Source organism: Vigna unguiculata, chromosome 10 (assembly GCF_004118075.2).
Source record: "Vigna unguiculata cultivar IT97K-499-35 chromosome 10, ASM411807v1, whole genome shotgun sequence".
NCBI lineage: Eukaryota > Viridiplantae > Streptophyta > Magnoliopsida > Fabales > Fabaceae > Vigna > Vigna unguiculata.
Window position 1 is genome coordinate 40632 of NC_040288.1, and position 27065 is coordinate 67696.

The following is a 27065-nucleotide window of genomic DNA, read 5'->3' on the forward strand; positions in this document are numbered from 1 at the left end:
ACCTAAAACCCCAACCTCCAAACCCCAAACCCGAAACTGGAAATCGGAAACCCGAAACCCGTAACCCGAAACCCGAAACCCGAAACTCGAAAACCGAAACTCGAAAACCAAAACCCGAAACCCAAAATCCGAAACACGAAACACGAAACTCGTAATCCGAAACCCGAAACTCAAAACACGAAACCCCAAACCCCATAACTCAATCCCCCAACCCCAAAACGGAAACCTAAAACCCATAAGCTGAAACCCGAAACCCAAAACCCCAAAACCTAAACCCCAAACCCCAAACTCGAAACCCAAACTTTGAAACCTGTAACCCAAAACCGGTAACCCCAAACCCCAAACCCAAAACCCTTATACCGAAACCTGAAACTCCAAACCCCGAACCCCCAACTCCAAACTCGAAACCCGTAACCGCTAACCCTAAACCCCAAACCTGAAACCCCAAACCCCAAACCCCAAACACCAAACCCGTAACTCGAAACCCGAAACCGGTAATCCAAAACCTCAAACCCGAAACCCGAAAACCCAAATCCGAAACCCTTAACCCGAAACCTGAAACCTGAAACCCGAAATCCGAAACCCGAAACCCAAAACCCGTTACCAAAATCTTGAAATCCGAAACCCCAAACCCCAAAACCCAACCCCCAAACCCCAAACCCGAAAGTTATAACCCAAAACCCGAAACTCAAAACCTGAAACCCCAAACCCCAAACTTGAAACCCCAAACCCAAAACCCAAAACCCGAAATCTGAAACCCCAATCCCAAAACCTGAAACAAGAAACATGAATCTCGAAACCCCTAACCCGTAACCAAAAACTCAAAATCTGAAACCCCAAACCCCAAACCTGAAACCTAAAACCCGAAAGTTGAAACCCAAAACCCGAAACCCAAAACCTGAAACCCCAAACCACAAACCAAAACCCCAAACCCAAAACCCGAAATCTAAAACTCGAAATCTAAAACCCGAGACATGAATCCTGAAATCCGTAAACAGTAAGCCAAAACTCGAAAATCGAAACTCGAAATCTGAAACCCGAAACCTGAAACCCGGAACCCCAAACCCATAACCCCAAACCCCAAAAACCCAAACCCCAAACCCCAAATTTGAACCCCGAAACTCGAAATTCGAAACCCGTAACTCGAAACCCGAAATCAGAAACCTGAAACCCGACACCTGTAACTCTTAACCAAAAACTCAAAATCCAAAATTCCAAACCCAAAACCTGAAACCCGAAAGCCAAAAGCCAAAAGCCAAAACCCCAAACCTCAAACCTCAAACCCCAAACCCCAAACCCGAAACTCGTAACCCGAAACCGGTAACCCACAACCCTAATCCCGAAACTCAAAACCCCAAACCACAAACCCCAAACCTGAAACCCGAAACCCCAAACCCATAACCCGAAACCCAAAACCCGAAACCCGAATCCCGAAACTCGAAATCTGAAACCCGAAATCCGAAACACGAAACCCGAAACCCATAACTCGAAACCCGAAACTCGAAACCCGAAACTCGAAACGTGAAACCCCAAACCCCATAACCCAAACCCCCAACCCCAAAACAGAAACCTAAAACCCAGAAGTCGAAACGCGAAACCCCAAACCCCAAACCCCAAACCCCAAACTCGAAACCCCACACCTCAAACCCCAAACCCGATACCCGAAATTCCAAACCCTAAACCCAAACCCAAAACCCAAAACCTGAAACCCGAAACCCCAAACCTGAAACTCAAAACCCGAAACTGGAAAACCCAGCCCCAAACCCGTAACCTGAAGCCCCAAATCCCAACCCCCAAACCTAAACCCCTAACCCCCAACTCCCAAAGCCGAAACCCGTAACCCGAAACTCGTAACCAGAAACCCAAAACCTGAAACCCAAAACCAGAAACCCGAAACGGCAAAACCCAAACCCCAAACCCCAAACACTAAACCCAAAACCCAAAACCCGTAACCCGAAACACCAAATCTGAAATCCCAACCCCCAACCACTAACCCCAAGCCCAAAGCCGAAACCCGAAACCTGTAACCCGTAATCCAAAACTCGTAACCAGAAACCCTAAACCCGAAACTCGTAACCCGAAACCCCAAACCTGAACCCCCAAACCTCAAACCCGAAATCCAAAACCCGAAACCCAAAACTCGAAATCTGAAACCCCAAACCCCTAATCTGAAACCTGAAACCCGAAACTCGAAACCCCAAACTCCAAACATGAAACTTAAAACCCCAAACCCCAAACCAGAAACCTAAAACCCGTAACCCGAAAATGGTAACCCAAAACCTAAAACCCGAAAGCTGAAACCGGAAAACCGAAACCCTAAAACCCAAACCCCAAACCCTAAAACCTAAACCCGAAACCTAAAACCTATAACCCGTAACCCTAAACCGGAAATCGGAAACCCGAAACCCGTAATCTGAAACCCGAAACCCGAAACTCGAAAACCGAAACTCGAAAACCGAAACCCGAAACCCGAAACCCAAAATCCGAAACACGAAACACGAAACACGAAACTCGTAACCCGAAACTCAAAACACGAAACCCCAAACCCCATAACTCAACCCCCCAACCCCAAAACGGAAACTTAAAACCCATAAGCCGAAACCCGAAACCCAAAACCCCAAAACCTAAACCCCAAACCCCAAACTCAAAACCCAAAACTTGAAACCTGTAACCCAAAACCGGTAACCCCAAACCCGAAACCCTTATACCGAAACCTGAAACTCCAAACCCCGAACCCCCAACCCCAAACTCGAAACCCGTAACCGCTAACCCTAAACCCCAAACCTGAAACCCCAAACCCCAAACACCAAACCCGTAACTCGAAACCCGAAACCGGTAATCCAAAACCCCAAACCCGAAACCCGAAAACCCAAATCTGAAACCTTTAACCCGAAACCTGAAACCTGAAACCTGATACCCCAAACTGCAAAGCCCAAACCCGAAACCCGAAACACAAATCCAGAAATCGAAAACATTTAACCCGAAACCCTAAACCGAAAATCTGTAACCCCAAACCCGAAACGGCAAAACCCAAACCACAAACCCCAAACCCGAAACTCGAAACCTGAAAGCCTAAGCCTGAAACCCCAAACCCCAGACCCGAAACCTCATACCCCAAACCCCAAACTTCAAACCCAAACCCCAAACACTAAACCCAAAAACCAAAACCCGTAACCCGAAACACCAAACCCGAAATCCCAACCCCCAACCACTAACCCCAAGCCCCAAAGCCGAAACCCGAAACCTGTAACCCGTACTCCAAAACCCGTAACCGGAAACCCTAAACCCGAAACTCGTAACCCGAAACCCCAAACCTGAACCCCCAAACCTCAAACCCGAAATCCAAAACCCGAAACCAGAAACCCAAAACTCGAAATCTGACACCCCAAACCCCTAATCTGAAACCTGAAACCCGAAACTCGAAACCCAAACTCCAAACATGAAACTTAAAACCCCAAACCCCAAACCCGAACCCAGAAACCTGAAACCTGTAACCCGAAAATGGTAACCCAAAACCTAAAATCCGAAAGCTGAAACCGGAAAACCGAAACCCTAAAACCCAAACCCCAAACCCTAAAACCCAAACCCGAAACCTAAAACATATAACCCGTAACCCGAAACCGGTAACCCAAAACCCGTAACCTAAAACCCCAACCTCCAAACCCCAAACCCGAAACTGGAAATCGGAAACCCGAAACCCGTAACCCGAAACCCGAAACCCGAAACTCGAAAACCGAAACTCGAAAACCGAAACCCGAAACCCAAAATCCGAAACACGAAACACGAAACACGAAACTCGTAATCCGAAACCCGAAACTCAAAACACGAAACCCCAAACCCCATAACTCAATCCCCCAACCCCAAAACGGAAACCTAAAACCCATAAGCTGAAACCCGAAACCCAAAACCCCAAAACCTAAACCCCAAACCCCAAACTTTGAAACCTGTAACCCAAAACCGGTAACCCCAAACCCCAAACCCAAAACCCTTATACCGAAACCTGAAACTCCAAACCCCGAACCCCCAACTCCAAACTCGAAACCCGTAACCGCTAACCCTAAACCCCAAACCTGAAACCCCAAACCCCAAACCCCAAACACCAAACCCGTAACTCGAAACCCGAAACCGGTAATCCAAAACCTCAAACCCGAAACCCGAAAACCCAAATCCGAAACCCTTAACCCGAAACCTGAAACCTGAAACCCGAAATCCGAAACCCGAAACCCAAAACCCGTTACCAAAATCTTGAAATCCGAAACCCCAAACCCCAAAACCCAACCCCCAAACCCCAAACCCGAAAGTTATAACCCAAAACCCGAAACTCAAAACCTGAAACCCCAAACCCCAAACTTGAAACCCCAAACCCAAAACCCAAAACCCGAAATCTGAAACCCCAATCCCAAAACCTGAAACAAGAAACATGAATCTCGAAACCCCTAACCCGTAACCAAAAACTCAAAATCTGAAACCCCAAACCCCAAACCTGAAACCTAAAACCCGAAAGTTGAAACCCAAAACCCGAAACCCAAAACCTGAAACCCCAAACCACAAACCAAAACCCCAAACCCAAAACCCGAAATCTAAAACTCGAAATCTAAAACCCGAGACATGAATCCTGAAATCCGTAAACAGTAAGCCAAAACTCGAAAATCGAAACTCGAAATCTGAAACCCGAAACCTGAAACCCGGAACCCCAAACCCATAACCCCAAACCCCAAAAACCCAAACCCCAAACCCCAAATTTGAACCCCGAAACTCGAAATTCGAAACCCGTAACTCGAAACCCGAAATCAGAAACCTGAAACCCGACACCTGTAACTCTTAACCAAAAACTCAAAATCCAAAATTCCAAACCCAAAACCTGAAACCCGAAAGCCAAAAGCCAAAAGCCAAAACCCCAAACCTCAAACCTCAAACCCCAAACCCCAAACCCGAAACTCGTAACCCGAAACCGGTAACCCACAACCCTAATCCCGAAACTCAAAACCCCAAACCACAAACCCCAAACCTGAAACCCGAAACCCCAAACCCATAACCCGAAACCCAAAACCCGAAACCCGAATCCCGAAACTCGAAATCTGAAACCCGAAATCCGAAACACGAAACCCGAAACCCATAACTCGAAACCCGAAACTCGAAACCCGAAACTCGAAACGTGAAACCCCAAACCCCATAACCCAAACCCCCAACCCCAAAACAGAAACCTAAAACCCAGAAGTCGAAACGCGAAACCCCAAACCCCAAACCCCAAACCCCAAACTCGAAACCCCACACCTCAAACCCCAAACCCGATACCCGAAATTCCAAACCCTAAACCCAAAACCCAAAACCCAAAACCTGAAACCCGAAACCCCAAACCTGAAACTCAAAACCCGAAACTGGAAAACCCAGCCCCAAACCCGTAACCTGAAGCCCCAAATCCCAACCCCCAAACCTAAACCCCTAACCCCCAACTCCCAAAGCCGAAACCCGTAACCCGAAACTCGTAACCAGAAACCCAAAACCTGAAACCCAAAACCAGAAACCCGAAACGGCAAAACCCAAACCCCAAACCCCAAACCCGAAACTTGAAACCCTAAGCCTGAAACCCCAAACCCCAGACCCGAGACCTCATACCCCAAACCCCAAACTTCAAACCCAAACCCCAAACACTAAACCCAAAACCCAAAACCCGTAACCCGAAACACCAAATCTGAAATCCCAACCCCCAACCACTAACCCCAAGCCCCAAAGCCGAAACCCGAAACCTGTAACCCGTAATCCAAAAGTCGTAACCAGAAACCCTAAACCCGAAACTCGTAACCCGAAACCCCAAACCTGAACCCCCAAACCTCAAACCCGAAATCCAAAACCCGAAACCCAAAACCCGAAACCCAAAACTCGAAATCTGAAACCCCAAACCCCTAATCTGAAACCTGAAACCCGAAACTCGAAACCCCAAACTCCAAACATGAAACTTAAAACCCCAAACCCCAAACCAGAAACCTAAAACCCGTAACCCGAAAATGGTAACCCAAAACCTAAAACCCGAAAGCTGAAACCGGAAAACCGAAACCCTAAAACCCAAACCCCAAACCCTAAAACCTAAACCCGAAACCTAAAACCTATAACCCGTAACCCTAAACCGGAAATCGGAAACCCGAAACCCGAAACCCGAAACTCGAAAACCGAAACTCGAAAACCGAAACCCGAAACCCGAAACCCAAAATCCGAAACACGAAACACGAAACACGAAACTCGTAACCCGAAACTCAAAACACGAAACCCCAAACCCCATAACTCAACCCCCCAACCCCAAAACGGAAACTTAAAACCCATAAGCCGAAACCCGAAACCCAAAACCCCAAAACCTAAACCCCAAACCCCAAACTCAAAACCCAAAACTTGAAACCTGTAACCCAAAACCGGTAACCCCAAACCCGAAACCCTTATACCGAAACCTGAAACTCCAAACCCCGAACCCCCAACCCCAAACTCGAAACCCGTAACCGCTAACCCTAAACCCCAAACCTGAAACCCCAAACCCCAAACACCAAACCCGTAACTCGAAACCCGAAACCGGTAATCCAAAACCCCAAACCCGAAACCCAAAAACCCAAATCTGAAACCTTTAACCCGAAACCTGAAACCTGAAACCTGATACCCCAAACTGCAAAGCCCAAACCCGAAACCCGAAACACAAATCCAGAAATCGAAAACATTTAACCCGAAACCCTAAACCGAAAATCTGTAACCCCAAACCCGAAACGGCAAAACCCAAACCACAAACCCCAAACCCGAAACTCGAAACCTGAAAGCCTAAGCCTGAAACCCCAAACCCCAGACCCGAAACCTCATACCCCAAACCCCAAACTTCAAACCCAAACCCCAAACACTAAACCCAAAAACCAAAACCCGTAACCCGAAACACCAAACCCGAAATCCCAACCCCCAACCACTAACCCCAAGCCCCAAAGCCGAAACCCGAAACCTGTAACCCGTACTCCAAAACCCGTAACCGGAAACCCTAAACCCGAAACTCGTAACCCGAAACCCCAAACCTGAACCCCCAAACCTCAAACCCGAAATCCAAAACCCGAAACCAGAAACCCAAAACTCGAAATCTGACACCCCAAACCCCTAATCTGAAACCTGAAACCCGAAACTCGAAACCCAAACTCCAAACATGAAACTTAAAACCCCAAACCCCAAACCCGAACCCAGAAACCTGAAACCTGTAACCCGAAAATGGTAACCCAAAACCTAAAATCCGAAAGCTGAAACCGGAAAACCGAAACCCTAAAACCCAAACCCCAAACCCTAAAACCCAAACCCGAAACCTAAAACATATAACCCGTAACCCGAAACCGGTAACCCAAAACCCGTAACCTAAAACCCCAACCTCCAAACCCCAAACCCGAAACTGGAAATCGGAAACCCGAAACCCGTAACCCGAAACCCGAAACCCGAAACTCGAAAACCGAAACTCGAAAACCGAAACCCGAAACCCAAAATCTGAAACACGAAACACGAAACACGAAACTCGTAATCCGAAACCCGAAACTCAAAACACGAAACCCCAAACCCCATAACTCAATCCCCCAACCCCAAAACGGAAACCTAAAACCCATAAGCCGAAACCCGAAACCCAAAACCCCAAAACCTAAACCCCAAACCCCAAACTCGAAACCCAAACTTTGAAACCTGTAACCCAAAACCGGTAACCCCAAACCCCAAACCCAAAACCCTTATACCGAAACCTGAAACTCCAAACCCCGAACCCCCAACTCCAAACTCGAAACCCGTAACCGCTAACCCTAAACCCCAAACCTGAAACCCCAAACCCCAAACCCCAAACACCAAACCCGTAACTCGAAACCCGAAACCGGTAATCCAAAACCTCAAACCCGAAACCCGAAAACCCAAATCCGAAACCCTTAACCCGAAACCTGAAACCTGAAACCCGAAATCCGAAACCCGAAACCCAAAACCCGTTACCAAAATCTTGAAATCCGAAACCCCAAACCCCAAAACCCAACCCCCAAACCCCAAACCCGAAAGTTATAACCCAAAACCCGAAACTCAAAACCTGAAACCCCAAACCCCAAACTTGAAACCCCAAACCCAAAACCCAAAACCCGAAATCTGAAACCCCAATCCCAAAACCTGAAACAAGAAACATGAATCTCGAAACCCCTAACCCGTAACCAAAAACTCAAAATCTGAAACCCCAAACCCCAAACCTGAAACCTAAAACCCGAAAGTTGAAACCCAAAACCCGAAACCCAAAACCTGAAACCCCAAACCACAAACCAAAACCCCAAACCCAAAACCCGAAATCTAAAACTCGAAATCTAAAACCCGAGACATGAATCCTGAAATCCGTAAACAGTAAGCCAAAACTCGAAAATCGAAACTCGAAATCTGAAACCCGAAACCTGAAACCCGGAACCCCAAACCCATAACCCTAAACCCCAAAAACCCAAACCCCAAACCCCAAATTTGAACCCCGAAACTCGAAATTCGAAACCCGTAACTCGAAACCCGAAATCAGAAACCTGAAACCCGACACCTGTAACTCTTAACCAAAAACTCAAAATCCAAAATTCCAAACCCAAAACCTGAAACCCGAAAGCCAAAAGCCAAAAGCCAAAACCCCAAACCTCAAACCTCAAACCCCAAACCCCAAACCCGAAACTCGTAACCCGAAACCGGTAACCCACAACCCTAATCCCGAAACTCAAAACCCCAAACCACAAACCCCAAACCTGAAACCTGAAACCCCAAACCCATAACCCGAAACCCAAAACCCGAAACCCGAATCCCGAAACTCGAAATCTGAAACCCGAAATCCGAAACACGAAACCCGAAACCCATAACTCGAAACCCGAAACTCGAAACCCGAAACTCGAAACCCGAAACTCGAAACGTGAAACCCCAAACCCCATAACCCAAACCCCCAACCCCAAAACAGAAACCTAAAACCCAGAAGTCGAAACGCGAAACCCCAAACCCCAAACCCCAAACCCCAAACTCGAAACCCCACACCTCAAACCCCAAACCCGATACCCGAAATTCCAAACCCTAAACCCAAAACCCAAAACCCAAAACCTGAAACCCGAAACCCCAAACCTGAAACTCAAAACCCGAAACTGGAAAACCCAGCCCCAAACCCGTAACCTGAAGCCCCAAATCCCAACCCCCAAACCTAAACCCCTAACCCCCAACTCCCAAAGCCGAAACCCGTAACCCGAAACTCGTAACCAGAAACCCAAAACCTGAAACCCAAAACCAGAAACCCGAAACGGCAAAACCCAAACCCCAAACCCCAAACCCGAAACTTGAAACCCTAAGCCTGAAACCCCAAACCCCAGACCCGAGACCTCATACCCCAAACCCCAAACTTCAAACCCAAACCCCAAACACTAAACCCAAAACCCAAAACCCGTAACCCGAAACACCAAATCTAAAATCCCAACCCCCAACCACTAACCCCAAGCCCCAAAGCCGAAACCCGAAACCTGTAACCCGTAATCCAAAACTCGTAACCGGAAACCCTAAACCCGAAACTCGTAACCCGAAACCCCAAACCTGAACCCCCAAACCTCAAACCCGAAATCCAAAACCCGAAACCCAAAACTCGAAATCTGAAACCCCAAACCCCTAATCTGAAACCTGAAACCCGAAACTCGAAACCCCAAACTCCAAACATGAAACTTAAAACCCCAAACCCCAAACCAGAAACCTAAAACCCGTAACCCGAAAATGGTAACCCAAAACCTAAAACCCGAAAGCTGAAACCGGAAAACCGAAACCCTAAAACCCAAACCCCAAACCCTAAAACCTAAACCCGAAACCTAAAACCTATAACCCGTAACCCTAAACCGGAAATCGGAAACCCGAAACCCGTAATCTGAAACCCGAAACCCGAAACTCGAAAACCGAAACTCGAAAACCGAAACCCGAAACCCGAAACCCAAAATCCGAAACACGAAACACGAAACACGAAACTCGTAACCCGAAACTCAAAACACGAAACCCCAAACCCCATAACTCAACCCCCCAACCCCAAAACGGAAACTTAAAACCCATAAGCCGAAACCCGAAACCCAAAACCCCAAAACCTAAACCCCAAACCCCAAACTCAAAACCCAAAACTTGAAACCTGTAACCCAAAACCGGTAACCCCAAACCCGAAACCCTTATACCGAAACCTGAAACTCCAAACCCCGAACCCCCAACCCCAAACTCGAAACCCGTAACCGCTAACCCTAAACCCCAAACCTGAAACCCCAAACCCCAAACACCAAACCCGTAACTCGAAACCCGAAACCGGTAATCCAAAACCCCAAACCCGAAACCCGAAAACCCAAATCTGAAACCTTTAACCCGAAACCTGAAACCTGAAACCTGATACCCCAAACTGCAAAGCCCAAACCCGAAACCCGAAACACAAATCCAGAAATCGAAAACATTTAACCCGAAACCCTAAACCGAAAATCTGTAACCCCAAACCCGAAACGGCAAAACCCAAACCACAAACCCCAAACCCGAAACTCGAAACCTGAAAGCCTAAGCCTGAAACCCCAAACCCCAGACCCGAAACCTCATACCCCAAACCCCAAACTTCAAACCCAAACCCCAAACACTAAACCCAAAAACCAAAACCCGTAACCCGAAACACCAAACCCGAAATCCCAACCCCCAACCACTAACCCCAAGCCCCAAAGCCGAAACCCGAAACCTGTAACCCGTACTCCAAAACCCGTAACCGGAAACCCTAAACCCGAAACTCGTAACCCGAAACCCCAAACCTGAACCCCCAAACCTCAAACCCGAAATCCAAAACCCGAAACCAGAAACCCAAAACTCGAAATCTGACACCCCAAACCCCTAATCTGAAACCTGAAACCCGAAACTCGAAACCCAAACTCCAAACATGAAACTTAAAACCCCAAACCCCAAACCCGAACCCAGAAACCTGAAACCTGTAACCCGAAAATGGTAACCCAAAACCTAAAATCCGAAAGCTGAAACCGGAAAACCGAAACCCTAAAACCCAAACCCCAAACCCTAAAACCCAAACCCGAAACCTAAAACATATAACCCGTAACCCGAAACCGGTAACCCAAAACCCGTAACCTAAAACCCCAACCTCCAAACCCCAAACCCGAAACTGGAAATCGGAAACCCGAAACCCGTAACCCGAAACCCGAAACCCGAAACTCGAAAACCGAAACTCGAAAACCGAAACCCGAAACCCAAAATCCGAAACACGAAACACGAAACCTGAAACTCAAAACCCGAAACTGGAAAACCCAGCCCCAAACCCGTAACCTGAAGCCCCAAATCCCAACCCCCAAACCTAAACCCCTAACCCCCAACTCCCAAAGCCGAAACCCGTAACCCGAAACTCGTAACCAGAAACCCAAAACCTGAAACCCAAAACCAGAAACCCGAAACGGCAAAACCCAAACCCCAAACCCCAAACCCGAAAACCCCAAACCCGAAACCATAAACTCTAAACCCTAAACCCTAAACCTTAAACCCTAAACCCAAATCTCAAACCTGAAACTCCAAACCCAAACCCGAAACCCGAAACCTGTAACTCGAAACCGATAACCCACAACCCCAAACCCAAAGCTGAAACCGCTAACTCGAAACCCGAAACCCCAAACGCCAAACCCCAAACCCTAAACTCGAAACCCAAAACCCAAAACCCGAAACTTCAAACCCCAAACCCGAAATCCGAAAACCAAAACCTGAAACCCGTAACTCGTAATCCGAAACTCGTAACCCAAACCCGAAACCCCAAACTTGAAACCCAAAAATCTGAAACCTGATACCCAAAACCTGAAACCCGAAACTCGAAACCCCAAAATCGAAACCTGAAACCCCAAACCCCAAACCCTCCAAGTTAAATTTGATTCATTTTGGTACCTTTATTTTTTAATATTTTTTAAATGTTGAATTTGATACTTTAACCTCACATGTCACATGTCAAGTCATGAAATTTTTTATTTTTTATTTTTTTTTAATTTTTTTATAAAAACATAAATTATTACAATTGTGTCACATGTCAAGTTACAATCGTGCCACATGGCAATGACAGTGATTATTTTCATATTAGTCCTTTATTCTTTAAAACAATCCAATTTAGTCTTCTCCTATTTATGAACAAATTAGTAATTAAGCTTAATTACAATTTATATGTACATGTTAAAATAATTGTTTAGAATTTATACATCAAATTACTTCACTTATATAATCAAATTATTTTATTTTTTATATTTTTACACTTGTAATCTTTTACACTTAAAAATTTTTACAAATGTAAAATATAAAATAATTTGAATATTTAGATGTAATGATTTGATTTATAAATTCAAAAAATCTCTTTTGACATTTATATAGAAGTTATAATTAAGTTTATTTATTAAGTAGGTTTCAAATTGGAAAAAACAAAATTGGATCATTTTAAAAAATAGAAGGATTAAATTGAATCAAAAATTTAAATAGAGAATTAAATTAAAAAGAATCACTACCACTATCATGTGACACAATTGTAACATGACACAATGTAGGAGTTTACATATTTCTTTTAGAAAAAATTTAAAAAAAATAAAATCAAAATTAAAAATTCCACAAATTAACATGTGACATGTACGGACATGTTAACGTCAACATTACAAAGATTACCAAATTAAAATTTTAAATAATTGAATGACTAAATTGAACAAAAATAATAATAAAAAAAACCAAAATGAATAAATAAAAAATTGAAAGACTAAATCAGTAATTATACCTAATAATAATATATTATAATAATAATAATAATAATTTTACTAATAATAATACTAATAATTTTACTACTAATAATAATGATATTATTATTATTAATAATAATAATAATAATAATTTTACTATTAATAATATCTAATAATAATAGTACTTATATAATAATATTAATACTAATTATAATAATAATAATAATAATAAATAATAGTTCAAATAATACTATTGCTAATAATAATAATATATAATAAGAAGAATATTAATAATATATTACAAAATAATAATATTAATAATAATAATACTTATAATGATTCTACTATTAATATTAATATTAATATTATTATTATTATTAATAATAGGTATTTTCGGAGTGGTATTTTTGTAAATTAGGAAGGGAAGTGGGTTTTCTATGAGTGGTATTTTCGTGTGGAATAATAAAGGTAGTATGGGTATTTTAGTCAATTGAATAGTAGAGTATATGCAAAATGACAGAAAACCTAATAAAGTACACATGTGGCAGAATTTTAGACCGGAGTAGATTAATAATTTTGCTAGGTATTATTTGTCCTCTGCATTGCTAGTATATTACTAAAAGAGGTAAAAGAATTTGAATTTTTAAATAAGAAGATAAGTGGTGTGTTTAAGATCATGACATGTGACTTGTTTTTGCCACATGGAAAGCAAGAGATGCGTTAAGAGTGAGTGAGTGATAGAAAAAACTTACAGGCATTCTCCACCAGTTTGCTATACTTTCTTTTTAGCCTACAACTAAACTCGTTAGTCACAGGCATTTTAAGAGAGGCATGGGAATAAAAGAAAAATAGGTCGAAATAATAATAATAATATTTTTTTTCTTTTAATGTCTACAGGTCGAAATAATTGGGACGACACCTAACTAAGTCGATATTTAACGGGCTTGCAATACATGGGATCGATATTCTCCCAACGCCCAAATGGGGAATATGTTTCTGTAAGCAGAGTATGAGATCATGCAATTCTTGTTGAAGACTCCCATTATTTCCTGAAGTGATGATAAAGTCAAAATTATTTAAACAGCTGACGAAGTCTTATACAGTCTTTTCCATAAAGTGTGAATAATAAACAAACGAAGAAAGATGCATTATATACTATTGATTTCAATTAAAATCACTATAATTTTAAATAACTTTAAATCAGGAATAGATGCATGCTTACTTTCGCACTACAATTACTTTATACATTTAAACACGTTATGTAAACAATACACTGTAAGTAGTAAATAAAAACAAAGTATGGCTTCATACCTGTTGGGGAAAGTCACCGTTCTCCATTTGGGAATTTATCAAGTATGCAGCTGCCCGGTGCAGTGGAGTCGGATCTCTCTTGGCCTGTTACATTATTAACAAGGCAGTGGAAGAACATAAGTACAATCAATCTCGACATCATTTTTATTTTGTATTTCTCCGGCATAATAAGGAAGGGTCAGATATAAGGATGAGGAAAGCAGAATCCATGGACAAAGTATCCAATTATTTGGGAAAATGTCAAACGTTCATCACATTTGGCATGGACATAATTATAAGCACATCAACTACCAATTAAAGGTAGAGGAAGATAGTTTTGGCAAAAGAGGAAGATTTAAGATAAAAAGATTTTGATGATAACAAAGAAATCTCAAGCAAATATTGGGAGATATTTTGAAGACAAGTCAATTTATGTTTAAAGCTTTCTTGTAATAAGTTAATTTTGTTTTAAATAGTTTAAATTAGCTTAGATGATTATGAAACAGCAGCTGCTCTAAATCTTTCTGGGATCCTTTCTTTTCTTCGTAAAATCACATTGATAATCAATTATCACTTAAGATAATCGATTATCCTAAGTTTTGTTCATTTTTCAGAAACCCAATAGAATAATCGATTATCTTTATGAATTATCGATTATCAGCTCAAACTTTTGTTTTTAAGAAACGTATCGAATAATCGATTATCATAAGTGATAATCAATTATCTCTTGCAGTTTCAAGTTTGCATTTTCAGCTTCTTGACCTAGGTTTCGAACTTCTTTAAATAGAACTCTTTTTCATTTGTAAACTGACCTTTTTGAGAACCAGAGTTCTTGTGTTATAACTGCAAAGTATTTCTCTGAGTGTTCTTAAAATAGCTTTGAAAAGCCTAGTGTGGGTAGAGTGATAACTCTTCCTAAGGAAATTCTTGGGAAACTGGATGTTGTTGCTGTTGTTAGGAAAGTTGGTATTTGTGTGATTCAAAAGAAGTATCTCTTTATCTATTGTGTCTTCAGGAGAGGATTTTTCTAATTCTTTACTCTCTTAATCTGATTGTACTTTGATTATTATAGTGATTAAGTTAATCTTTTTGGTTTCAAGAGACTAACAACCGAATGTAAGGTCTTTTGATCCAAATATATGTGTTGAATCTTCTTCCCTATTTCTTTAATTTATCTGCTCTTGCATTTAAAGGAACTGAGGCTTTAATTTAAACGGTAAAATTTGGAAAAAAGTTTAAAAGTATTAATAAACCAATTCACCTCCTCTTTGTCCATTAACAAATTATTCCGCTGCTTGGTTACATCAGATAGCTGATCATTTTCATACATTATCTTTAAGCTCCAATCAAGCTGTTATCACACATCACGGGAAGGAAATGAAGATAGAAAAACTAAATAGCATATTAACATGATATATAATATTTTATGACGATATATTAGTACGATTAATTATATTATTATATTATAAATTTATTCAGCCATGGGCATATCTATATCTGAGCTTAAAGAGTGGGTGAGTACAAGAGCCTTCCACCTAATTAGGTCTGGGGAGAGTAGATGTAAGCAGCCTAACCCTCGCCAGCAGAGAAGCTATTTCCAAGATTAAAACTGTACAGGGCAGCAACCTTACCATTGCGCCCAGCATCACCCTTGTAGCTATCTCTAAACTGCTTAACTTAAAATCAGAATCGTCCTTTCTAAAATCAATGATTAATTGTCCTACGCCGAAAGATGGGTGCTGTGCAACAAACTAATCAATACAATGGCTGCATTACAAAAGTGATAAACTTTGCTTCATACCTGTCCAGCATCCATGAGAGCCAACATAGCCCACCCAGTGTTTACCACATGAGACCTGTTGCCTTCCAGATTTGAATACACCTGAACAAAGACAAATTGTTGGAAAGATTACTCAAGAAATCTCATCAATTAATTGCTGAAAGCAATCCAGCTCGGTGTTAATTTAAATCTTGATGCAAACTACAGTTCCACAACCACCTGTAATAATTATGTTCATCATTTCATCTTCTTGAAGTGAGCTTTCCCTTGATATTATTTTACAAGTACCTACTACATTCCACTTCTCTGGGGACAGATATGAAATTTATGTTTTACACAGAAATTGAGATATTACTGCATTTCCCTCGGAGTTTAAAACAAGTTGTGAAATTTTGAATCCACTAATGCTATTAATTTCATTGTATAGTTAACTAACCAAAACGCATTTGATGCTACCCATGCCATCTTAGTTCACATGGACATCCAGAATAAAAACCAGTCGACATTGGGATATAGGAAATGAGTTAGTAAACTACGGGCTGTCAGTTGGGTAGTAAAATTCAATAGCCACTGTTATGGAATTCATTCTGCCATGATCCATAGCAGAACCGAAATTTGGTTTTTGAGGTAAACCCTAGAAGTTGTGGGAATTTCTCATATCTCTTTTGTTATTATGGCCTTACAAGTGTCATCATCGCATTTTAGGGAATTAAACTATAAACCAAGTATCTATTCTAATATTTTGATCATATCCTATAAAATCCTTTAAGCCACAAGACACTGGTCATACAAACACTGACTAGTTGGTGCTTGCCATAGATTGTGCAGAGTAAGAAAAACTGATATTGACATTAGAAATAGCAAAGTTGACCTTGTTTTGACAAGACAGATAGCTCTCTCCCCAGCCACCGGAAGGCAGCTGCTTGGACAGGAGAAACTCACAAGCTTTCCGGATGCTTGGGCAATTACTGAAACTCTTTCCAGCAGCAATCAATCCCTTTACCCCAAACCAAGCACCATAAGTGAAGCAAACTCCCCAAGAACCATACCTGTTTAGCAGTTTGAGTGATTCAAGATCTACTTAAGAAAGAAAGTTCAAATCCATGCAGAAACAGAAGCAGGAAGGAAGAAAAAAGCGTATAGACCAAATATGAGATGTGTGAATATCCCAAAAAACACACTTTACCATTATACACAATATCAGTAGAAAATTCCCAAATGGGCAGAGCATACCATGAACCATCTGAAGCTTGTATTTTTTCAATGAAGGCAGCAGCTTTCTCTATACAACATTGTATTTCTTCTCGGCGATGTCCGGGATATAATTTCCTAAATGATGCCAAAGCTTGAATTGCTGCTGATGTACATTCCACATAACTATAGAGCACATAAGGAACCATCAAGTTAAAATAAAAAATTAAAATAGTGGAGTAAGAGAAATAAAACATAAATACAAAAAATGATATTTAGCAAACATTTGATAGCTTACGGATAATCAATAACGATGTCACCAAATGTTTCAGCCGGATTGATTAACTGACAACAGAGAGAGCATTATCAATATCAAAATTTTGAGATTATATATAAAAATTAATCCAAAAACCAACTGCCCAAATTCTCAGGATCAGTTATTGAGCCATAATTTTGAAACCTAAGGGTAAATCCAATGAAACCAGAAAAAGGATTGTTCATAAACTATTCTTCAACTTGCAATTTCTTTCATAGTATCAACCCAAAATTGTGCTTTTCAACTTGTTATATGATTTTAAAGTAATCTAGCTGTTTATTTCAAATGTTCAATCATAATTCATTTGTATAGAAAGGAGAAAACAGATAAACCTTTAGTGAAATTAAAAGAAGATATATTATTATTGGAATTTATTACAAGGTAAGCATATTTCATAACATATAGAGGGAACTCAAGGAACACTGCCTTTAAATTAGAAGTTTTAAAACAAGAAATATGGATAGTGTTATTCTTGTAGGAAGGTCAATATGCATAACCTGCCATCACACATTTCACATCTCAAAGAAGATATACTAAAATCTAATGAGAATAGTCTTTATGATGAAAGAGGAGTACCTCCAACCAATTATACGATCGTTTAAGCTCGTATGTTGCAAAACCACCATCTTCATTCTGCAAAGACAGGGAAAATGCTTATGAATTTAAAAGTAGGAAATAAACACAGTAAATATATGTAAAAAATTAACTCATTTTCACCTCTTCTACTACGTTCTTGTATATATAGTAATATTAAAATTGCCCAAATCACCAAGCTAAAATAATGTGTGCGTGAGCAATTAAAAACTGAAAACAAACACATAAAATATATATATAAAAGTTAAATCCACTTTTGTCTCTTCTACTACATTCTTATATAGATCATAACTCAAGTAGTAATAAAATTGACCAAATCACCAAGCTAAAAGAATCAATTCACTGAACTCAATACATGAATAGATAATACAGCTTACAAAGGCAAATATACACACATAAACTCCATCCAAATTATTAGTCAAAAAGGAGAGCAGCTACGTAAATGATAGTGAAAGCTCTCATCAAAGCAATGGAAACCAAGTTTAGGTCATTCCCAAACTGAAGGCTAATAGCATCTCACAATATGTTCAGGCCGGTTGAAATGAATGAGAAAGTACATATGCACACACACCACTGTACTATGGTGGTGTTTTACTAGGAAAAAAAAATCTGAAACTTGGCATTATATATCAAAACTAAGTTTAACAAAACACTGCAATCATAACCACTTAGATAATACATCTACCTCTTTTGCTGTTTCCAATTATGTTACAAATGAAGCTTCAGCAATGTTTTAAAGAGAAAAAATGCATTTCATTTTCAACATAAATAGTTAAGCAACATACGAAACAATTTGCAGTAAAATATTACATGGTCAGGGACTTTAAAAGATCAGTGAAAAACTAAGTAATCTTATTGATATTAACATCATATGTATTAGGGGTGGCAAACCAATCCTTTTATAAATCTTTTGTTGGGTCCATCTACAAGAAAACTCATCAATTATAAAAATATAAAAAAAAAAAATTGATTGGATCAAATCCATCCATTTAATTTTATAGACAAGTAATGACCCATTCATTATTCATCAAAATTCAATGGATTCTCCTATCAATTCTTAATGAGTCAAAATTAATCCAACCATTTTTCTCATAATGAAATCTTACATTTACCTTCTAAAGAAGTTTCCAAAAATATTTATTTTTTTTTAAACAAATTATTTTTGAATTTTTTTTAGTATAATTTTAATTTTTTTTCTTAAAATATTACATTTATGGATGGACCGGAATTCAACCATGAAAATATTGTCAATAGATGGATCGGATTAGATTTTTATTAAATGCATCAGATTTTCAATGGATCAAAATGGATTAATAAAATTTCTTTGATCCGTCCAATTTGACAACCTTATAAACATGAAAGGAACCAATAGTAACAAGTAATAGCATAAAATGATATACATGGTATATTTTCTCAAACAACTCAGATTATCTGGTTCTAATCATGATAAGTCTAGATACCTGAAGTGAGAGAATGACATTTACTGAATCATATAATCGCTTCACCTCCAATGGGTCACCAACTACTTCTGGTGCAATTTTGGATAATGATAAAACAGCCTGAAAAAGAAAAAAAACATGAATCAAGAGAGAAGAATCAAGTAAGAAAGTCTAACTTCCTTTTATCAATAATTACTTTCAGTCCTTCAGCTGTGCAATCAGAAATTGGCCATCCATGATCTGCAGTTGAAAAAGGCCAAGCACCTTTTGAAATGTGACGATACCATTTATTAAGATCACCTGGACAGTCTTCTAAAACCTTTCAAACGAGAAAATTTCTTATCAACAAGGGCAAATCAATGTGATTTATAATGATAAATGCAAAAGAACACCTGGGAGTTCTTAATATAGGTATGGGCTTTTCTTATAGTTGGACCAAATTCTTCAATGAGGTTAGTTGAAATAATAGCTTGGACAGCAAAAGCAGTATCCCATAATTGACTTCCATTGTAGCCCTGCAACAAAAAAATGGTTAAATGTTAAATTTGTAACTCTGTTTTAATAAACTCTAACATAGGACATTAAGAAAAGCTCATTTGTGCAGTAACATTAGTTCCACATATTACATTATATATAAGGAGACACCATTAAGTATAGTATCTCTATATTATTCCCAATCATCTGTGAATATGTCCAATAGAATAAAAAAATCACTTAGTCATTTGAAAAGGAGAAACTAAGTTGATTTATAAGTTCACCTGCATTTTCATTCCATCTTCAGCAATCCATAGATAATCATAAACTCTTGGAAGATGCAACTTGAAGGCCTCAGAATTTGGATCTTCCACCCAGCAGCAAAGCATATTTAACACCTGAATATTAATCATTAAGAATGATAATAACTAGACTCAGTATTCCTACGTATTTACTGGTTTAGATGGAAACATAAATTAATCTATATAAGTGGAGAATGGAAGGGCAGCTCAGGCATCCATAAAAAATATAAATGAAAATAAATTGAGGTAAAGGACATAGACAGTCAGCCCAGCAGAGCAAAACTACCAAGCAATAGTTTAGCAGAATGTCAGTATTCACGTGCTCCTACTCAAAAGCTGGAAATTAAAAGAACAATCAACAATTTGAAAGGAGGTCCTAGTTGTCTGACTCCTTTAAACAATTACCTTATTTACAGGACCTATGCATAAGTATCGTGTATTCTCATCTTCATAATGTATATGCTCCATTGTTGAAGTTAGAGCCTTCTCCCTTAGCTTTTTGCCAGGCCAATGCATCAGAATTGGCTCGAGGAAATTGTGTAGAGATCCCCAAAGAATATCCTGCACGAGTGGGTGAGGATAGTACAAGTCTTCCTGCACAAGAGCAAAGATAATCCATCTGTAATTCTTATCTGCAGCACTAATAAATTGGTAGCTGGATGTTTGAGATATAAAATCCCAAAATTATATTTGTAACTTCACCCATAACCAAGAGATCAAGAGTTCAATTATTGCTAACCCTTTATCACATGGAAGTGTTGTTCTGTGTATTGCCCAACTTTCAAGACCAAATGATTCTTCCCAAAGATATAAAAATCATTATTGACACTAGAAATGATAGCCTATACCAACGCGTTACAGAGGGAGCAAAGTTTGTCATAAGGATATGGTTGGCATTGTGATAAAATAGAATTCATAGCAACAAGTTGCTTATGAAGTGACAAAAGTGTAGGATGTATAGTAACATCATGATGGCCATTGTTGTGACAAGATTTGGTGGTGGTGATGGCATAAGAGTAATGCTCAGGCAACTTCCGGCATCAAATGACCAGGAAACCTGACATATGGTTTCACAGAAAAAGAAGCCAAAGAGAAGGGGGTAATGTCCGAATGCTACTTTCAATGAAATGATTAGTATGAGTAGATCAAGGATATTCTATTGTGGGCCTCAAAATTAAAAATTCTAGTGAAACAATTGTATAAGATATTCAAAGACCCAGTTTAGCAGCTTCACTAACCTTTGCACACAGATTGCGAGCTCGATCCCAGTCAATATCATGATATGGTACAGTATAAAGCTCTTTTCTCAAAGATAATATTGTTGGTGTGATTGGGCCAACAAACCTCTTTCCATATAAGTAGGACATTGGCAAGTAGACCATCCGGCAGTGACACCACATCCTTCCTGCAAGACAAAAAAAAATGATTTATTTCCAAGCTTACAAAACAATGAATATAACATCAAACTATGTTCAAGATGACAGAAGACAACCAATTTAATAAGAAAGCACTTCACAAAAATTCATGAATATCAAGTTTTTCTCAGGAACATTTTATACCACATGAAATCATGAACAGGTTCCTTCCTTCTTTTAAAATCTGGATACAATATGTCAAGAACCAACTTAAGCTTTGAGGAGAAGGGCAGGCATATAAATGATTTTATATTACGTCTCTAATAAATGCCCTCATGCAAGAGTGCTTTGGACTTAAAAGCATGGATAATGCACAAGACCACTTACCTTGTGCCAAAGATCCACTTTTTACAAGAATGAAGATGACAAGGAGCGGACTTCAGACTACTTGATCATAGAGGACGTAATGCTATGCCATGAACAGTTTTATATTAAATTTCAAGCCTAGTATGTAGGATCTTTATCACAAATATTCTTATTTGTGCAATAGCTTTCTTTTTTCTTCCAAAACGTAAATTTATACAGCAGAAGTAGACCACAAAAGGTCTCTGACACACCGAACAACAAAACAAAATTTCAAGTATAAACATCGGAAAATAAATTTTCTATACATACTTAAGGGAGCTTGTTCAACCCATACTAACTTATTTCTAGATCAACAAACTCAGGCTTCTCAATTAATTTGACAGGATTCTACAACCATTATTATTCTATAAAATATTCATTCCTCTCAACTTGACCGCATTAGGTGGGGTGGTGGTTTTGGGGGAGGGGGAGAGGGCGGTAGCAGGGAATATTTTGAACAAAGAGACAAAGGTTAGTCTTATTGATCAGAACACACTTATACATTTGTAGGGATTATTGACAAAAGCATTGCTAATTTTAAAAGCAATTCATATTAACATTGTTAACCAGTTAACTGGCTGGTTGTTCCTACCCTGGAAATATTTTAATCACATCATTTTCTTTTCGTGGATTTCCCTAATATGTCTTCTATGTGAACAAATTACAACATATAAAAATGGAATAAAGAGCAACAACCTGGATGAAATGGCAGAATGTACGGAAGGAGCCATATCTCAGGGGGCAGGGGATTATTTCCAGACCATTCGTACACTCCAAGTACCTATCCCACAACAAAATTAGACATAAATACACCACGATATCAAATATATCATCATAATAAGGTTAACATCTTAACTGAAAGCCACATCTTCCCCCATGACGTAATATGGGTAGCACCACCATGCTCTAGAATCCAGTCACGTGCCTTCTCAATCTCTCCTTCTCCATCATTAGGCCCCTCACCAAGCAATCTCAGAGTAACATAACTCAAGACAGAGCCAAACATGGTGCTTGGACCTTCAATGTGCAAACCCCACCCACCATCCTTATTCTGCAGTTACATTTAAAATTAGGAGAACTACTGGGAGAAGCTCATAGATCAAGGGGCAAAATGGTTTGAAGTCCTTACTTGATGGTTATATAGGTAACGACATATTTCCTTTTTATGCTCTTCAGTTAAAACTGCATTGAGTGCCCCAGTGATTGACAGAGTAATTACCTGTTTAATTGTATACCCACAGAGTGTAGGGATCTCATGGTTATCAACGGGAATGAAAGAAAAACAGCAAATGCTGTAGGAAATGGCTAAGTGTTTTCCAGAATATTGGTAATGTAGCACAGAATAACAAGTTTGACAAATAAGAGGAAGTGTTGAACACATAACTTACCAAGCCAGGCATCAGAAACATAGGACCTCCATAATCTCCCGGCCAGTGTCCGTCATGACACTGGAGAGTTGAATGGAAAGTTACAGCCCTTCTTAATGTTTTTGTCACAACGTCTTCGGTCACATCCTCAATATCTTTAACTCCGACTTTGGGTAAGACTTCATGGATTGGGTTCTCTCTTGCAAACTGCGTTGTTTTATATGGAAAAAAGACTATCGTATAGTACTTAAATGGTGAAAAGTTTTTATACGAGAAATGAAACAAGTTTGACAGCATAGTAAATGAGTAAAAGATGATACGATATAAAATCCAATTATTTGTTTCGTTTGTTTGTTTGAAGGGAAACAACGAGTAATAGGTAAGGAAGTAATGTGATAGAGAATTGAGCCATGGAGAAGAGAGACCTGCAAGCGCATAAGTAGATCAGAGCTGTGTTTGGTTGAAAAGCGGTTTTCATGGAAATTCTGGCGAGCTTTCTCAATCTCGAGGAGATCTTGAGGTGATCCGAGCTTAGGATCGAACTCCCACACCTGTCTTCCAACGTGATTGTTGAGCGAGCGAAGCCATGGACTCCCTCCCTCGGCAAACTTGAGCTTCCACATTGTCGTTTCTGAAAAGGGGAACAAACGAGTGCATTGCAATTTGCAACTGAATGGAAAAACAAATGACACTAATTAAGCGATTGTGCAGAGAGTGGAGTGGCAAATGGAACAACATGAACCTGTGTTTGCTGGGAAGATCGATCAATCAAATCAAATCAAAACGGGAAAGGAGAAATGTAATCTAGGAAGCTCCTACACGGCCTTGGAGCCGCGCTTCCCCGATTCGGAAGCGCACGGGACACGGACACTCGTGGGAAGTGTATATGACGTCGGAAACAGTTATTTGGACCTGACACAGCCTTCTTTCTGGACGCACGGATAAGACACGCTTTGCGTTAGAAAAGTGTTAGAGAAAGGCCGGAGTTGATACAGCAGCAGTCACTTCCGTTGCAGAAAGAAGAAAAGACAAAAGAGCATGAAGGAGATTGCAGTTTCAGAGAAGATAGGAAAGGGAAAAGGATGTGAAAGAGAAGAAGAGTCTGAAAACAAAATTTTTTTCTTATCAATTTAATAATTTAGTTATTTTATTTAATAAACGAGTTTTGATTTTACAGATCCAAAATAATCCTTTTCACCGATCTCATTTTTCTTTTATCAACATTTTCTTCTTTTTTAATATAATATATTTTATTTAAAGAAATTTCAATTTTTTTTATTTGTATAATTATTTAAATATCCAATAATATATTATTTTTAAATATAGTTATTTAAAATTTCTAATTAACATAGTTTTTTAAATACTAATTAATATATAATGACTTATATTAATATATTATGTAAATATAATTATTTTTTTATTAATATAATTATTTAAATATATTATTTATATTTAGATATTATTTAAAATTTAATCTTTTATTAACATAGCCATTTAAATATTAATTAATATGTTATTTATATTTATATATTATTTAAATATAATTATTTAATTTTTTTATTAAATATATATTTTTTTAGATATCTTTCTTAATTTTTTTAGATAATAAATTATAATTAATATATATATATATATATATATATATATATATATATATATATATATATATATATATATATATATTAACGTGTCTTTGTCTTACATTTTTCCTATTTAATCGTATTCGGGTTCGTGTTGTATCCCTACCGGTGTCCCCGTTTCTGGACTTCTGCCGTGCAATGGTTATTGACTCAGTATTTGCTTCCACTAAAAAATATAGCATCTGCCAGCAATGCATTACGGGAACGCGCAGTGGAAACGTTCAAATCCTTTAATTTATAACGAACATCTACTGCTATCGGGGCGGGGCGGAGCTAGCAAAGCACCAACAAAACAACTACCACTGGATGGATGTATGTCTGTCTGTCTGGGCCAACAAGTTTCGTGCGTGGGTTTTGCAACTTTTTTTCATTATTTTTAAGCTTTCTAACACTTTAACTTAGTGCACGGGTAGATGACCATTTTCGTGCTTGAAAGTGTTGGATACTTTCCATTTCATATCTAAAAGTAAAAATGTTATTGAAATATTCCTTAGAATAAAAAATCAATTTCAATCTCATCCATTAGTAGTAGTGTGTTAATTTTTACAATTGTGCTTAAGGGTTATTTCTATGCTAATACAATAATTAAAATTGGAGTCATGCGTTAGTTGTAGTATTTTATGCAAAAGAAAAAATAAATTCAAAGAAAGAAAATAAACAAACAATGTTGAGAAATTAAACTATTTTTTAAATAAAGTTACTTAAATCTAAAATTATTCGCAAAGGTTATTGTGCTCGGAAAAGAAAATGTTAAGAAGTCAATAATTTTATGCTTAATTCAAAGCAAATACATACTAATATGAAAAGTCAACAATGTCCTTTGTATTTTTGAAAACTTCATGCATATCCTTTATTAATGTAAATAACCAGTAAAGCCTTTGCTTTAATTACTTTAAAAAATAATAAAAAATATTTTTAGTATTAACATAATTTATTACATTAATTATAAAATCATATTTGAGAATAAAAATTAATTAAAATATTATAAGAGTATTATTTTTAATGGTCTTAAAAATAATATTTAAATAAAAAAATCAAAAAATTAATTTTAAATAAAATTATGATACATTTGAACTTAATTTATTATATTATTAAATAAAATTATTTCATTATTAAGTTCACTTTAAGCTTTTCAAACTTTGATTCGTATTTAGATGGTAGTTAAATCCAATATTTAAAAAAATACTTTTAACCATGTAAATAAATTCAAATTATTAATTTATTAATGACAAACAAAAATTTTCATAATATAATAATTTATTTTAGTTTATAATTTTTTATCCTTAACTTTAGAAGGCATAAAGATTATCATTCTTTTAACTTTTAGAAAAAATCAATGACAGAGTTTTATATTATAAATGATAATCTTTCTAATATAACTTCATCTCTCGTACATAGAAATATATCCATTTGTTTAGATAGATACATTTATTGATGAATGTAAGAAAGGATTCTGAAATTGTAAAAAAAAAAAAAAATTTACGCTAAATGAATAACTTATCCATAAATTATTTATCTGGGTTTTAAGGTTTATATACAATTAATTAATGTAAATTAGATTTTTATTTCTATTATAGATTATTTTTCCAATATTTTTTCAGAATATGTTTCCAATAAAAAAATAAAAAAGAAAAATCAATCAATTTAATTAGAATTTTTTTAATCTCAACTTTATTTTATATTTTATTAAGAAAGCTACTAACAGAGATTCAAAATGTAAGGAATCTTTATTTTCTTCCACAATTTGAAATTAACTAATTAAGGATTTTAAAATATGAAAATAAACATCTCAATTCGTTAAATTTGTGAAAATTGTGGATTGATTCAAAGAAAGAACGGATTATAGTATTTTGTTTCGATCTAAAATATAAACAAAGACAAGGATAATATTTGAACAAACAGGAATTTTCTAAAAAAATAGATTAGATAAAAAAAATAAAAAATTATAAAATTATCTATAATATATATATATATATATATATATATATATTATTCTTTGAAAATGAAAAATCCATTTCTAAAATATTATTGATATTTCAACTTTTAACTTTGATTTTAAAATTTGTATTTGATATTAATTGAAAGAAAATAGAAAGAATATAGAAAAAAAATCGAATATAAAATTAGAAAATAATTTTAAAATGACCATTTTTGACATAAAATGGA

The 27065-nt window shown here is 38.0% G+C and overlaps 1 protein-coding gene across 2 annotated transcripts; it reads right to left on the minus strand.

Moving 5' to 3' along the window:
- Positions 1–13580: 13580 nt before the first annotated feature.
- LOC114166874 (cycloartenol synthase) lies at positions 13581–24375 on the minus strand. 2 transcript variants are annotated; one of them, XM_028051749.1, is made up of 20 exons: positions 24002–24375; positions 23685–23890; positions 23281–23466; positions 23022–23111; positions 22749–22943; positions 22589–22673; positions 21371–21537; positions 20538–20726; positions 20115–20228; positions 19749–19871; positions 19553–19675; positions 19378–19476; positions 17900–17956; positions 17306–17352; positions 17050–17193; positions 16688–16865; positions 15838–15918; positions 15298–15387; positions 14058–14141; positions 13581–13795 (listed from the first exon to the last, which is right to left on the minus strand). In XM_028051749.1, the coding sequence occupies exons 2-20, from the start codon at positions 23880–23882 to the stop codon at positions 13682–13684; spliced, it is 2364 nt and encodes a 787-aa protein (XP_027907550.1). In that variant the 5' UTR covers positions 23883–23890; positions 24002–24375; the 3' UTR covers positions 13581–13681. The 2 variants fall into 2 exon arrangements, with proteins under 2 accessions (XP_027907550.1, XP_027907551.1); XM_028051750.1 differs by lacking the exon at positions 15298–15387 and having other exon boundaries at positions 24002–24374.
- Between the last annotated feature and the right edge of the window lie 2690 nt (positions 24376–27065).